General features: G+C 45.8%; 1 protein-coding gene across 12 annotated transcripts in view; it reads left to right on the forward strand.

The window, feature by feature from the left end:
* Nucleotides 1-6,152: 6,152 nt before the first annotated feature.
* The window catches only part of SH3BGR (SH3 domain binding glutamate rich protein), a 53,065-nt gene continuing 44,126 nt past the window's right edge, over nucleotides 6,153-15,091 (forward strand). Inside the window, exon 1 of one of the 12 annotated variants that reach the window (XM_081080414.1) lies at nucleotides 6,153-6,209. In XM_081080414.1, the coding sequence (XP_080936540.1) occupies nucleotides 6,207-6,209 (3 nt within the window). In that variant the 5' untranslated portion in view covers nucleotides 6,153-6,206. Of the gene's footprint in view, nucleotides 6,210-6,811; nucleotides 6,979-7,423; nucleotides 7,516-8,259; nucleotides 8,850-11,161; nucleotides 11,629-12,262; nucleotides 13,598-15,091 lie in introns of those variants that run through there. The other 11 variants (XM_081080409.1, XM_081080416.1, XM_081080417.1 and 8 more) reach the window with 11 other exon arrangements.

The raw sequence follows: 15,091 nt of genomic DNA on the forward strand, positions 1-15,091 counted from the left end.
CTTAGAAAACCCCACATGACACTATAAAGAGAAAGCAATAAAACTATAGGTTACTAAATTGATATAAAAATCAATCCTTTCTATATGCAAATTAAAATGACTTAGAAAACAGATGAAAATATCCTGCTTATAATATTGCCTCCCAAATTGAAGACATCTGGTATATAATGTAAAGAAAACTTTAAAACTACTGAAAGAAAAGAAGATTTATGTAAGTTGAAAGGCATATTGTTTTGTTATATACGAGGGACCAAGATGATAAAGATGTAAATACTCCCCAAGTGCTAATATAATGCTAAGAATATTTTTTTTAATTTGACAAATTGATACCAAATTCATTCAGAAAAATCAATATGGGAGAACACAAAGTATTTTGATAAAGAATGATGACCAAGGACTACCTCTCTCAGATACTGAGATATGAAGCTGGTCATCAACACACCCTGACACTAGTGCTTGAATAGAGAGAGAAAAATGAAATAAAGAGTTCAGAAACAGAAACACATACAAATGGAAACCTGGTGTAAGATAAAGGTGGAGAAAAGTGACATTCCATAAATGATGGGGTCGGGGGGCAATTGGCTCAAAATCTGTCTGGAACTCAGAACAAGAGTGAATCCTTATTGCATTCCTCACAGTAAAATAAATACTAGATGAATTAAAAATATAAATGTTAAAAACAAATCTTAAAAGAGAACATGAAGTGTGTCAAGAAATAAAGCCCAGGAACCACAAAGGAAACATTTAGTAAAATGGTTGCAAAAAAATTTAAAACTTCTGTGTAACAGAAAAAAATCATCAAGTCAAAAGGGACATCAGAAACTGAGAAAACTTTTTAATACATATGAAAAGAGCTAATTTCCTCAATTTACAAAGAATTCTTATAATAAGCCATTAGTAAAATGGGCAAAGGACATGAACACATCACAGTACAAGCACATTACAGAAACATGGACAACCAAGATATATAAAAAAAATGTTCAAACTTGCTCTTAATTAATGAAATGCACATTAAAACAATTAAGATTCCAGTTTCATCTATCAGAATGACAGAAATTAAGGAATTGGATGAAACTGCATAGTTGGAAAAAGAGAAGAAGGAAGTGCTTCTCTGCTGGTGTTGGATGGACATGTAAAGATCTCCCTGTCATGTTCATTTTCTAATCAGTGTCTGCATGTAGCTCATTCTCTGCCATAATAAAAGGAGTTGTACTCCCAGTTTTAAGATTTACGATTGCATTTGGTCCTGTGGTAGGCTAATTACCACCCTGCAAGGATGTCCACATCCAAATCCCCAGACTCTTTGAATCCCCAGACTCTGTGAACATAATCTGTCACTTTACATGTAGCAAAAGGGACTTTGCAGAGTCTGATCGCCTGAAGGATTCTGCGGAGAGGAGATTATCCTGAGTTATCTTGGATTATCCACCTGGGCCTGATGTAACCACAAAGGCCTTTAGAAAAGGGAGACAGGAGGCATCAGAAGATGGCACCGTGATGAGGGAAGCAGAGTCAGACAGAGATGCTTTGCTGCTGGCTGTGAAGATGGAGGAAGGGGTCGCAGGCCAAATACAGGCTTTTCTATACATCAGCAAGGGCAAGGGCCTGGATTCTCCCCTGAAGCCTCCAGAAGAAACCAGTCCTGACATCATCTTCATTTTTAACCCATGAGACTCATTTCAGACGTCTGGCCCCCAGAACTGGAAGACAATAAATTTATCTTGTTTTAAGCTCCTGAGAATGTGGTAACTTTTTACAACTGCCCTAGGAAACTAATACAGGTTATACTGAAAAACAGAATGAATCAAAATGAGATTAAAAGCAAGCTATTAAAATGTAAACGAAAATATTATAAATTTCAAGAAGTCCAAGAAGAGGGTAAGTTCCAATGCTTTGGGGAAGTAACTTTATGCTCCCAGAAACTGTCTTGCCTTACCTCTTCTGGACTATATCCAGGAAGGTGACTGACTGACCCTGGGAACTTGTGGGATTGTCCGCTTTGGTGAAAGCAGCGGGAACACACAGCAGACTCTCTCGTCTGCATTCAGGATGGAGATTTAGGAGAAAACAAGAAGGCTGGCCTTTGAGCAGAGGCTAGGTGGAGGCATGTCTGGAGGCTGAGAAAGCAGGGAGGGGAGGGCAAGGGGTTGGTGACAAAAGCTGACCGGTAGCTGGCAAGGTCAGGAATTAATTGCACAGGCAAATAAGTTAATTGAAGAAATAAGGAAATATATTTAGAACCATGAGAGCCAAATTTCTTACTGCTGGAAAGGGTTTTACTTACACGCAAATGGAGAAGGCTAGAAAGAAATCTGAGGTGTTGGCTTAGAATAGGAAATATTGAGTTAATATATATCTATATACCTATGAAGAATATATAAGTGTATAGATACGGGTATATAGCTAGATCTGTGTGTGTGTGTGTGTGTGTGTGTGTGTGTGTGTGTGTGTGTCTATTTTTCCTATCTCTGCTCTCTGAGAGGTTCTAGAAGCAATGATACCACAGTAACAATGAGCAGACTGAGGAAACTCCCCACTTAAAGGAATCAGGGTGTCTTGGAGACATGGATGGTTCCAGGCCTGGGGCAGGCAACAAGGTAAGGCTGGTATGTGTTAAAGGACCCAGAAGCCAACTTGAAGTTTGCACTGGTTAAATCTAGGACATTTGAGCACCAAAATACATGAAGATATATTGTAAGATGACAACCTATTAAATGAACTAGGAATCCATGAATCCACACTGATATAAATGAATAAATAAATGAGAAAGGAAGAGAATAATAACTAGTAAATGTACACGGAATGGCAGAAGTAGATAATGACTGTCTGACCGACTATTGTGGAGGTTGCTGTCAAGGGATGTTAAAGGCCAGTGAATGCAAGTTTGATAAGGAACAAGTTTGATAAGGAACAGGATTTGGCACAATACTAACCAAATACAAAGGGAGAGATGGTGACCTTGCAGAGAAACCTAGCAGACACCACCCTGGCCAGGTCATCAGTGTTCATCGCCAGTGATGGGACAGGTGGACCTCGGGTACCTCCTTGTAACTGACAAGAGCCCAGGTCATTCCGTGGCCTTCCTGCCAGGAGCTTGGCCTGAATCGGGTGGTGAGGAAATAGCGCGGCAGGACCCAAACTGAGGGTGTGTCTTCCTTCAGAACAGAAGGCCTGAATTCTTTATACAAACTTTGACGCAAAGTGAAGCAGGATGTTAAATGAATAGAAAAGCTCTACCTCCCTCAGCTTATACAAATAGTGTTACATAGTAAGAATGAAAATTCTGCATAGTAAGACGATCACCTGTTTTAGGGCATTCAGGAACACTGTTTCAAACATGTATCCACTTGTAAGATTATGTGTCTCAATTTTTTTGCTTCAGAAAGTGGGTCACTGATATTGGAGAGGGAAGGTTAAGAGTTAAAGCTGAGTAAGAAGAGAGGGAGGATGTTACAGAAGAGAAAACGCTTGGTGGCAACACATGGGAGTTACAGTGACAGCTCTGCCCGTTCAACTGTTTGTCCTCAACTGTTTAATGTGTGACATTAGCGGATTGTTTTCCATGACTTCTAAAGTCCAGTCTAGCATGAAAATCCACAAATTAAATATGCCTACATACGTCAGAAATCTCCAGCTTTATTTGATAATATGGAAATGTGCCATATTCAAAGTCTGGATGGTTATGTAGGTTTTGGTCATTTAACAATATTATGTATTTTATTTATTTTTGACAAAATGCTTGAATTTACTACCAGACTGAGCATCCCAAAGAAATGCCTTGAGGATCAGAAGCTGTGCCTCCTTCCAGCAAGTGGGGGCAAATGCAGTGTACTGCCCCACACTAAAGGAAAATTTAACTGCGTTCTAGGGCGAAATTTATACAAGTGTAAACTTTTAGCGCCCCCTCCTGGCCACTGCCACATTTCTTTTTACTTTTCAGTGTTAACCTAATCACTTTTACTAGAATTTTCATTCTTTCTATTTTAGTAAAACTGTACTGAAATACCCCCCATTTGATAGATCTCACACATTAGAATGTTCATTTCATTCATTTTTTTCAACACACATTTGGGTGCTTACCGTGTGCCAGGATCTGTGGGAGGTATGGGGGAATATGATGAACACAAACAGAAATGTTTCTGTTTTTGTGGAGCTTCTATGTCGGGAATAAAATCACAATAATGACTGTTGTAAGTGTTGTAATGGAAAGAGATACAAGTCTCTGAGGACATATGGCAGAGAAATTTGGCCTAGTGACCTGGGAAATAAGTTTTCCTTTGGAAGCACCATCTGAATTGAGATATGAAGCGTCAGTGGGAACTAAGCAGGCAGAGGAATGGGGGTAGGAAGGAAGAACACTGCGGATGGACAGAGAAGACGGTGCCAAGGCCTGGTGGGTCGAAGAAACCGGTGTGCTGGGGCCCAGTCACAAGGGCCGGAGGGTCCAGATGGGTCTCCAGACGTAGGTGGGCTGAGCACCCCTAGCATCACCGGATGGCATTTTTATGATTTGAATCATCAATCCATGAGCAATGGGAAGCTAGCAGTAAGCAAAAGAGGGAGGCTGGGGAAGGCATGACATGATCAGCTCTGCATGCTGAAGAGCTGACTCTGGTTGCAGTGTAGGGAACAGCACAGAGAAAAGTAAGACAGTAGAGGACTGCAGAAGGCTGGAAGGAGGAAGGCGGTAGCTTGAACTAAGGTGCCAGTGACCATGGAGAGACGTGAAAGATGTACAGGAAACAACAACGCTGGGGCGTGGCGGTCCACTGGGTGCTGGGGTGAGGGAAGAGGTCAAGGAGGAATCCCAGTTTCCAGTGGTACAGATCCCAGTTGGGTGGGGTGGTGGGAGACTGTTCGGTCTTGTTTGTGTTGGGTTGGAGGTATATGAGGCAATGCCATTCAGCTCGCTGGACATAAGGGTCTAGCTTAGAAAACAAGGCCAGGCTGGACAGACAAAGGTGGGAGTCAAGAGCATAGCATTAGGAATAAAGACAGTGGAAATGTAATGGCTCTGTGTGATGTCAGAGGGGTAGTGGATGGGGTGATGGGGGTTCACACAGTGTGAGGGATATAAATGATAAACGTCTAAGTAGTACTTTGTCTTCTGCACCTGAAACTAATTTAAAAAAAAGAAAAAAAGACCATATAGATGGGGGGGCATGTATTTGTGCCTAATGTCAGTTGAGATGGAACAGCTGATTGTATAAGTGAGAGGAGTGTCGACAGTGACAGGGTAGGGTTTTTGACAAGCGGGAGGGGAATGAGATCAAAGTACAGGGCAGGGTGGACTGGGACAGGAGGAAGAAAGGTAAGATGCGTACAATGTAGGTAAGGCTTGCAGATCTGGTAGCTGGAAAAGAGGAGAGTCCCATCACCTCTATGAAGTGACAGCATGAGGGGCAGCTGGGAGATCAAGTTTGAGTGAAGTAGAGGTTGACAATCTGCTACATCCCATAGACCCTCTGCACGTTGCAGTAATACTACCATGTTACTTTGGTCAACTGGGGTTTCACTTTATGGAAAAAGAAAAAATGGGAGCTGGGAGATTGGCAAGGGTACAGGTGTGTGTGGGCCACTGGCTCCCTGAGGACAGGGACCTGGTCATAGCCAGCACTGCCTCACTCTGTGACTGACAGGCTAGAGTCTCAGTGCCCGGGTACTTACTATCGCAATGATCAGCAGAGGGACGTGCATTGGTCTCCATTTCAATTTGCCTCTTTTGGTGCTTCTCTAAAAAACGAAACAAGAAAGAGCAGGGAACAAACACAGCCTAAATTCCTACATGACTTCTTCTTCTCACTGGGAAGAAGTCTATGGATTATGTTTGATTCTTCCGTAAGTCAGTTTTAAAGTTTTTTGTCGTAGTTCTATCCAGGGACATTGTCATGTACATCAGAAAGTTAAAGCACAATTTTTAGCTTGTTAATAGTCAGGTGCTTGTGTAGCTTTGTCTACCTGGTTTAAAATTTGCATTGCTCAAAATGGGTATGCACTAAAAATATTGTACTTTATAAAATTCATGTCCATTTTTTCCCACTAAGCTTATTCACTCAAAGTAACAGAGGAAGGGGAAAGAGTGTAAGACTGTTTGTACTCAGGCAGGGAGGGCGCAAGGAGGGAGACCAATTAGGAGGCTACTGGAATAACCCAGGAACCAGATGATTGATGGTGGAACAGGGTGGTGATAGTGGGGGCTGGGTGAAATGGTAGGTTTGCGCATCTATTCTGGGTACAATTCGAAGCATGTGTTGACAGACTGAATGCCCGGAGGAAGAAAAACAGGAGTCAAGGAGGACACCAAGGCCTGGACAACTGGGAGGACGGTTTCCAGTAACTGCAGTGGGTAAAAGTGTGGGAGGAGCAGGTTTGGGGTAATGTCAGGAGCTGGTGTGGACCTGTTGTGTGGGAAATGCCTCAGCCGTCCAAGGGAGGGTCAGGGCCCGAGGTGTGTTCGGGGCTCACGGGCATTTAGATGGAGAGTGAGTGTAGACAGGAAAAATGTTCAAGGTTATGTTCAGCAGCAAAAAACTGGACGGAAACAAGTTCCCTGTTGGCACAAGTTTGGCAATGAAATGTCAAAGCACTAAAGGGAAATTGTGGACCAAAGGTTCCAAGGCTGAGCGGGTGAGGAACACACACCGAGCAGACATTTCAAAGCATTCCGATTTCCACGGGCTGGGGGTGGGGAAACGTCAGCGCTAAGGTTAGAAGGAAAACACAACGAAGCCAAAGCGCGTAGGTAGGTGCAAAATCGGAGGTATCAGACTCAGATATAAAAGTACAGGCGACAGCCTACAAGGGGGGAGGCGGTGCAGTGGTCCTCGTGTGACCGGGAGCCTGGCGCTGCCCGGGGGCCCGGCCGGGTCCCCTGGCCACACCCGCGCCAGCTCGGAGCCCCCCCCCCCCCCCGCCTCAGTGTCCCCAGAGGCCAGTCGGCGTGCAGGCGGGGACCCGGCGCGCAGCGTGGGCTTGCGGGTGTGTTGCGCCGAGTGTGCTGCGCGTGTGCCACCGTGAGCAGGGGAGGGGCGCGCCGAGGGCGGCTCTTCACCAGGCGGCGCTTTGCAGGCCGAAGGGGCCGCCCCCCGGCTACGTTACCGACTACAGTGAGCGAGGCACCGAGGCCCGAGATGCGCGGGGCCGGTACCCGAAGGCCCGGAAAGCTCGGCGGGAGGCTCGGGCTGGGGCTGGGCCGGGGCTTCGCGCTGCACAGGGCGGCGGCTGCGGCGGCGGGGCCGTTACCTGCTCGGCGCGGCTTCCGCCCCAGTGCCAACCGCGCGGCCTCGGGACGCAGACGCGTCGCCCTGGAAACCTGCCCGCGGGGCCTCCTGGGACTGGAGGCCGGGGGGCGGGGGGCGGGGGGAGGGAGGAGCAAGGGGCGGGGCTGCGAGGGCCTCGCGCGTGCGCACTCGCGGCCGCGTCTCGTGGGCCGGCGGCCGGGCGTCCTGGACCGCGGAGTGAGAACGGCCGCACTTTTCTCCGTGAGGGCGAAGTGGGCTGTGTCTACAGGCGTCTGTAAGGAGGCCGCCTGCTGTCCCTCCTCGGCTCCCGGGCCGCCCGGGGGGCGGGCGAGCTGGCCGCGCGGCGTTCCCGTGGGCGCGAAGGTCCCGCGGTTCCGTCCCGCGCTCGGTCGCTCTGGCCCACGCGCCGGGTGTTTTGAATCGGAGTCGACAGCGCGAGTCTAGTTCTCCGCCGGGTGGGAGGGGCGTGGACCGAGAGCAGAGCGCTCCCTGGAGGGCGCTAGGCAGGCGGGTGTAGACCGCAGATTTCCCCGGGAGGACGTGGACCTCGGCGGGCAGGCGTGGGCGCCAGGCTCCTTCGGAGGGAGTGGGCCCCGTGGGGAGGGGGGCCCCTGGCCCCCTGCTGGTCAACCTCTCCTTTCTAAAGTTGTTCTTTGGAGAAAGAGCATCTGATCACAAAGCAATGCGTGTTTGGTGTCGAGAATTTAGACTGAACAGGAGAGTGCCCAGGAGAAGCACAAATCGCCTAGATGATGGGATGCATAATTAAGGAACATTTGTAGTATTACTTCTTTTCTTCCCGTTCCTCCCACCCTTCATGGCTCCTCCCTCCTTGTATCCCTCCGATACAAGGATACAATGTATCAGTGCCTCGTATCCTTGTAGATGAATATTGAAGTCACCCTTGCCTGTTTCTTAGGATAAATTCCTACGTGAGAAATTGAAGGATCAAAGGATACGCCCACTTGGAGGCTTTCTGAAGCTTGCCTTCTAGTCAAACGTCTCCAATCCTTAACCTACGTCGGGGATAATCTTACTTCTTTTTAAAATGCCCATTTTATTGTCAAAAATGGACATCTTTCATTTTATTCACTTCTTTGATTACTAGGAACGATAGACATTTTTTCATATTTTTAGTGACCATTTGTACTTATTTTGTGATTTGCCTTTTCTGGCCTTTTGCCTGCTTCTCTCTCTTGGTGTTCATCTGTAAAAAAATGATTTAGGGGCCGGCCCAGTGGCTCAGGCGGTTAGAGCTCCATGCTCCTAACTCCGAAGGCTGCCGGTTCGATTCCCACATGGGCCAGTGGGCTCTCAACCACAAGGCTGCCGGTTCAACACCTGGAGTCCTCCAAGGGATGGTGGGCTCCGCCCCCTGGAACTAAGATTGAACACGGCACCTTGAGCTGAGCTGCTGCTGAGCTCCGGGATTGCTCAGTTCCAACCAGTTTCTTGGAGTGAATCCTTTCAACCACAAGGTTGCTGGTTCGACTCCCGCAAGGGATGGTGGGCTGTGCCGCCTGCAACTAGAAAACAGCAACTGGACCTGGACCTGGAGCTGAGCTGTGCCCTCCACAACTAAGACTGAAAGGACAACAACTTGACTTGGTAAAAAGTCCTGGAAGTATACACTGTTCCCCAGTAAAGTCCTGTTCCACTTCCCCAATTAAAAACAATGATTTAGACGTTTTGATTGTCTGTGAAACTATCTGTGACGTATGTTGCAAATAGTTCCTCCAGTTTGTCAATTACCTTTTAATTTTGTTTACATTGTATTTTGATTTTTGTGTAGAATTAAATTTATCGTGGTTTCCCTTTATAGTTTTTACATTTGTTTTTATGTAATAGGGGCAGTGCTCATTTCCAAGCAGACTGTTTAATTCCAGCGTTGTAGGGATGGGTAGGGCAAGGCTTTCCCTTTATATCACCCCCCTTTAGAGTGTCCACCCTCAGTTTCGTGGCCTTTGTGTTTCTACAACCTTCGGTAGTGACTTATCCTTATCAGATGGATGGATGGTGGTTGTTTTTGTTGGGGAGCATCAACTATCACCCTAGACTTGATATTTATGGAAAGGTGGCTGGTTCGTGGCTGGCGGTCCTCCCAGGAGAGTAACAAAATCCATAGTTTATTGTAAAGGGACCATCCCAACCCTGGTTCTCAGGACTGGAGGAACCTGAAAGATGGAGGTTCCTCAGAACTTTCTTTCCCATCTGAATGATCTCTCCCTCTCTTTTTTCCTAGCTCTCCCCAGTCTGTAGCCTTTATTTCTGCCTTGAAAAGGGTGCTTCCTTCTCATATGGGAGAGAGGCCCTTGCGGTCCGCAGTTGAAGAACTGCCTTTTGGTTGTTCTGGGCGTCACCTCGATCATACTACATACTAAACATAATGCACTTTTTTCTCTGTATTAGTTTTCTAAGGCTGCTGTAACACATTACCACAGATTTGGCGGCTTCAAACAACCGAAATTCATTCTCACACAGTCCTGGAGGCCAGAAGTGTGAACTCTGCCTGCTTTCTCTGCCGTCTCCGGGAGAATGCTTCCTTTCTCTTCCAGCTCCTGGGGTTCCTTGGCTGGTGGCAGCGTCTCTAACCTCTGCCTTTGTTCATGTGGTGTTTTTCTCCGTGTGTCTTCTCCTCTTACAAGGACATCAATTGCCCGAAATCCAGGATGATTTCATCTCAAGATCCTCAACTAATTTCATCTGCAAAGACTCTGTTTCCAAATAAGGTCACATTCTGAGGTTTTGGGTGGACATAAATTTTTTGGGGGATGCTATTCCGCTCACTGCAGTTACTAATGGTCATCACCACTATCGTTCCACATAATATAAATATGCCTTTATTTCTCGTTTTAGGTTACCCATGAAGTTATGTAAACCTAAACACAGCATAACTTTGGAGAAACATTAATTGTCTTCACCAAGGGCCTTCTTTGGGGAGTAGTTAGCTTTTCATGCTGATGTCTAAGTTTCATTGTGGGGGACTCATCTGAGTCATCCCTCTTGATGTAAATGAATTTGAACTGCATTCCAGGGACAGGGTGTCCTTTCTCATCGAAGGCATCTGCTTGGGTGGGAGGGTACCAGGTCTCCAGGCCTCTGGGACTGATGAAGGGGCTGGTGGACAAGTTGGACAGATCCCTCCCTGCTTCAGATGCCGGTGCCACCTCCTCTACCATGAATTGGGGACTTTAAAAATAGGAGAGAGACTCAATTATCCAAGAGAACTGAATATGCCCCCAAGGGGCCTTTGCCCCGAATGCCCTTGATCTTGATGTTCACACTGGTCAGAAGAGTTGGGCCCTAGCATTTGGGCTTCTTACTAGATTTTAAACACAATTCAAATTATCCATATAAATAAGATGGATAGAGCCTGTTTCAAACAGATCATTTTTCCCCCATCTCTAACAGTGAGGATAATTTGCTTGTTGAAGTCATTGTACTGACAAGCCAGCCGGGTCTCTCTGCCTTGTCTCCAGTGTCAGTGAAACCTTACGCATCCAGCACCTGTCAGTTTATGTTTCTTAAGAGAAACAGATGATAAAGGGAGAAACTGGGAGCAGGCCACTCATAAAAGAACCTGTTGTATGACAGCTCACTGATTTAAAAAAAAAATCTGCCAGAAAATTTTTAAGTAAGGAACCCACTCTTTATTTATTTAAAGGCCTTTGTGAGTATTTTGCAGCTTCCTGCTTGTTTGCCAGAAGCCCTGTAAACACAGCCTCCTCTGTGCCTGAATGGTGTGCTCTGGGCTTTTCCAGCTCCCAAGAGCTCTTCCCTCCTTCTCGTCTCCACTGCTCTCCGTCCGCCCCCGACCCCCCCTCCCGCCACGCCCCACCTCCCTCCACCCCCAGGCATCTCTCTGCGGGGATCTGATTGGTGCGCCCTGCAGCCTCGCCTTTTAGGGACTGGTGTCGGGCATTTAAAGTGATAAGGGAAAAGGTCCAGGGACTGCTTTTATCAACCAATCAAATATTTTCCTGACAGGTCCCCAAATATTCCTGGGCCAATGGAGGGGACTGCCCAAAATGCCTGGGCCGCTCCTGGGAGAGGCAGAGCTTAAGTTGAAGCAGGAGGGGCAGGAGCTCAGAGGAGCCCTGGGGCCCCGCCAGCCCCGCCTGGCACGAGCTCGTCTGTGTCACTGTCAGGATTTGTCTAGCGCTGCGTTCCTTCCTTCACTGGGGTGTGTTAGGGGGAGCCCTCTTTCCGACTATCAAAATGGTTATCAAAGTGTTTGTTGCCACATCTTCTGGTTCCATAGCGGTAGGTGTCTGATGGAATCTGTGGGCTTTCTTCCGACACAATTTTCTGGTAACTCAGACTTGGAAGTAGAAGGAGCGGGTATGGCCCAGCGCTGGCTTTAAATTACTTTTTGAGGAGTGTGTAAGTAAGTAAACCGTGGCTCTGCGGTGAGCCTGTGTGTGTGCCCTTTGCTTTTCTGCGTTTGTTTTCATGGTATTGAAGAAGTGTATAGAGTGTGTAAGCTGGCTGTGAAAGGGGACATGAGGAAGGGGGCGTGTGTGATCCTAGAATTTTTAACATCTGATTTGTGTCGTGTTGTGTCGCCTACATTATAGTATCAGAGATTTTGTGGAGTGTTTCCATTATTCATTCTGCAAGATTTAGATAGAGTTGCAAATAAATGACACTTTGTGTAACAATGTTTGGAGCACAGAAAAACCAGATTACTAAAATGACTCCAGGGTGTAATTACTTGTGTATGCAATGTAACCATACCACAAGTGTAAAGTTAGCGTGTGTAATACTATTATTTGAGGAAAATGATGTCACAATGACAAAAAGAAACATGTCTCAGGCCACAGTTTGAAACGCTCTAGGAATCCAAACAGACCAAAAATAGGCACTAGAAGCCACCCCCCTAACATTGCTTTCATTTCCTTGGGACCATGCTCGGAATTATCCATCCACCTCTGCGAAGTTTCTGAAGTCAGTTCTCTCTTGCCCAGACTCCAGCCTTTAATAGATCTGACTTAAAAAATGGGGACTGGAGGGATGACTCGGGTTTTGATTTCAGGCTTGAACCTGCACTGTTTGTCTGGGACTGACTTTTGAGCAGCATTTTACCCTAAGTTAGGGAGGCTGTGGAGAGAAAACAGTTGTATGAATCCTGAGCGTTGGAGACCAGCGAGGGGGCTGTTTCCTTTTATATCCAGGTTCTGGACCACCTCAGGTGGCGGCTAGGATTTCAGCCGTCACGCAGCCAGCGATGATGATAGCCTAGGTGAGCCGCTCCAGGGGACAGTTCCAACTGTTGTTTGTTGGAATGCCACCACTCGCAGCCCTGAAAGTTCTCACGGTTTCCAGAGAGAGCAAGAAGAAAACGACAAAAGAGACTGGGTGTCCCTTCTGAGCCCAATGGATCAGCAACCATCCGATGATTTCTAGAACATCTCTTAGCAGAAGATGAAGAAAAATTCCAAATGTAAAAACTCTGCAAAATCTTTCGTGGCTGTCGATGACCTCAGAAACTTTTAGTTGATCTACAATAAGCACACATTTTTGGATTTTTTACGTAAAAAATAACTTTTTGAGGAAAATGGTTTTCGTGGGCTCTAAGTATGCTGTTGATGTTCGTTGCTGGAAACTTTTGCCACTCACCTGCTTGTCTTCTACATGTTCTGTAGACCAGGTTGGAGTGGTCCCATGCATCCTTCCGGAGACAAGGAATAACTTCCGGATTTCTTAGGATTGTTTCATGTCCCACCTTCCTGAAGTTTGGGACCTTGATTTAGTTATCCTGAGGACCTGGAGGGGCACGGTTCATTCCAGAATCTTGGAAAAACTGATCGGTTCTGGTTCCCTAAGCAAGTGGTTTGGTGCCACGTGGAACTGTGTGACCTTGGGAAAGTTATGTCACCTTGCTAAGCCTCAATTTCCTTATCTGTACATAGAGGATAAGGATAGTCTTTGTCTCACAGGTTGTCATGAGGACTTAGTAAATAACATGCGTGGGTGCCTGGCCTGGTGTCAAGTGCTTAATCATTGCTTAGGAAATATTATAATTAGTAGTTAATGTCGTAATTATTAGCTCTGGTTAGTTAATATTATAATTGTCATAACTAGTGGTTATTATAATTGTTAGTTAATATTAATCAATATTATTGTGGTTGTTATAATTATTAGTAGATCTCAGTCTGTGATGATTAGGTTTCAGAAGAATTGTCCCAAGCCACATAAATGGAAGTATTTCTGTCTTATCCTGAAGAATGAGAACTGAGTATTTCTTTGGTGTCAGTGCTAATGATTTTTCCTGGGCAAGAGAATTTCACCCAGAAGCTTCTTTGCAGGGGAACCTCAGAGCAGCTGCCAGGACTTATGCTGTATGTGCAATGCTGGTCTGTAAAATCTTTACTATGCGTTTCTTTAGTCTGTATGCTTTAAAAATGGATTCTTGCCTGTGACCTACCATATTTCCCTGAAAATAAGACCTAGCCGGACTCAGCTCTGATGCGTTTTTTGGAGCAAAAATTAATATAAGACCCGGTCTTATTTTACTATAAGACCAGGTATAAAATAATATAATATAATATTATTGTATTATATTATATATTATAATATAATATAATATTATATATTATATTATAACCTAATATTATAATATTAGGTTTTATATTAATTGTTGCTTCAAAAGATGCGTCAGAGCTGATTGTCCGGCTAGGTCTTATTTTCAGGGAAACACGATAGTCAACAAGGGCACTGTGACTCCTGTTGGGTGGATGAAATAAATGCAAAAGGAAAAAACAAACTGTAATCTATGGGGATCACACACATTCACTGTGTATCATATCTGTATTTTAACAGTTGACACTAAAGCGAGGTTTCAGGTTTTGACTGCAGGGTTTGGACGCAGAGACCCTGGGAGCAGAAGGTGGCCTGTGTGACCCTCCTCTCTTCCTACGGACCATTGCCACATGGGCTGGGGGACAAAGGAGGAGAGGACAGTGCTCCTGTTTCCAATATACACAGCATCTGGAGCCACAATCTTTGGGACAGACCCTAGTGACAGCTCCTTGGTTTCTCAGTCCTCTCTCCAGTCTTGATTGAGGGTAATTCAGTGGGAAAAACGTGGCTCTTGAAATAGGTGGATCTGGGTGGAAGCTTTGGAAACTTCTTTAATTCACTGGCGCCTCAGCTTTGTTATTTTATTTTACTTATTTTTTATTTTTTTAAATTTATTGGGGTGACAATTGTTAGTGAAATTACATAGATTTCAGGTGTACAATTTTGTATTACAACGTCTATAAATCCCATTGTGTGTTCACCCAGAGTCAGTTCTCCTTCCATCACCATATATTTGATCCCCCTTACCCTCTTCTCCCTCCCCCCACCCCCTTACCCTCTGGTAACCATTCAACTATTGTCTGTGAGCTTTGTTATTTTAAAATGGTGGTCACAGTACTTACCTGGCCTGGCAATCCAGACAGGTAGATGAGATAATTGTGCTGCTGTGTGTGTGACAGAGCAGGTTCTCAGCTTGTGGGACAAAATGCTTCTCCTCGCATCGCCCTTCCTCACGTCTCACCAAAACGCGTGAGGAGGGTGCGTTTTGTCCATTTGCAGGTGAGGCGATTGAACCGCAGAGTCCCTGCTCAGACAGCGACCTTCTGAGCCAGGTCATTGCTCACTCCAGGGCAGTGTGGTTTTCATTACAGTACAGTGACCTCAGTTGGAAAGGCTCCTAACTGTATGAGACAATAAACAAGAGGTGTCAAGTGAGTGATCCAAAGATCTCTCCAACACATTGCAGTGACCGATAGTGGCCGGTGACTTCAGGACAGCGAGCAACACTTTCTTCTGAGTGAGTGTAACAGGACAGGAGAACAGAGCTC

Source organism: Rhinolophus hipposideros (assembly GCF_964194185.1).
Source record: "Rhinolophus hipposideros genome assembly, chromosome: 2".
NCBI classification, from domain to species: Eukaryota; Metazoa; Chordata; class Mammalia; order Chiroptera; family Rhinolophidae; genus Rhinolophus; species Rhinolophus hipposideros.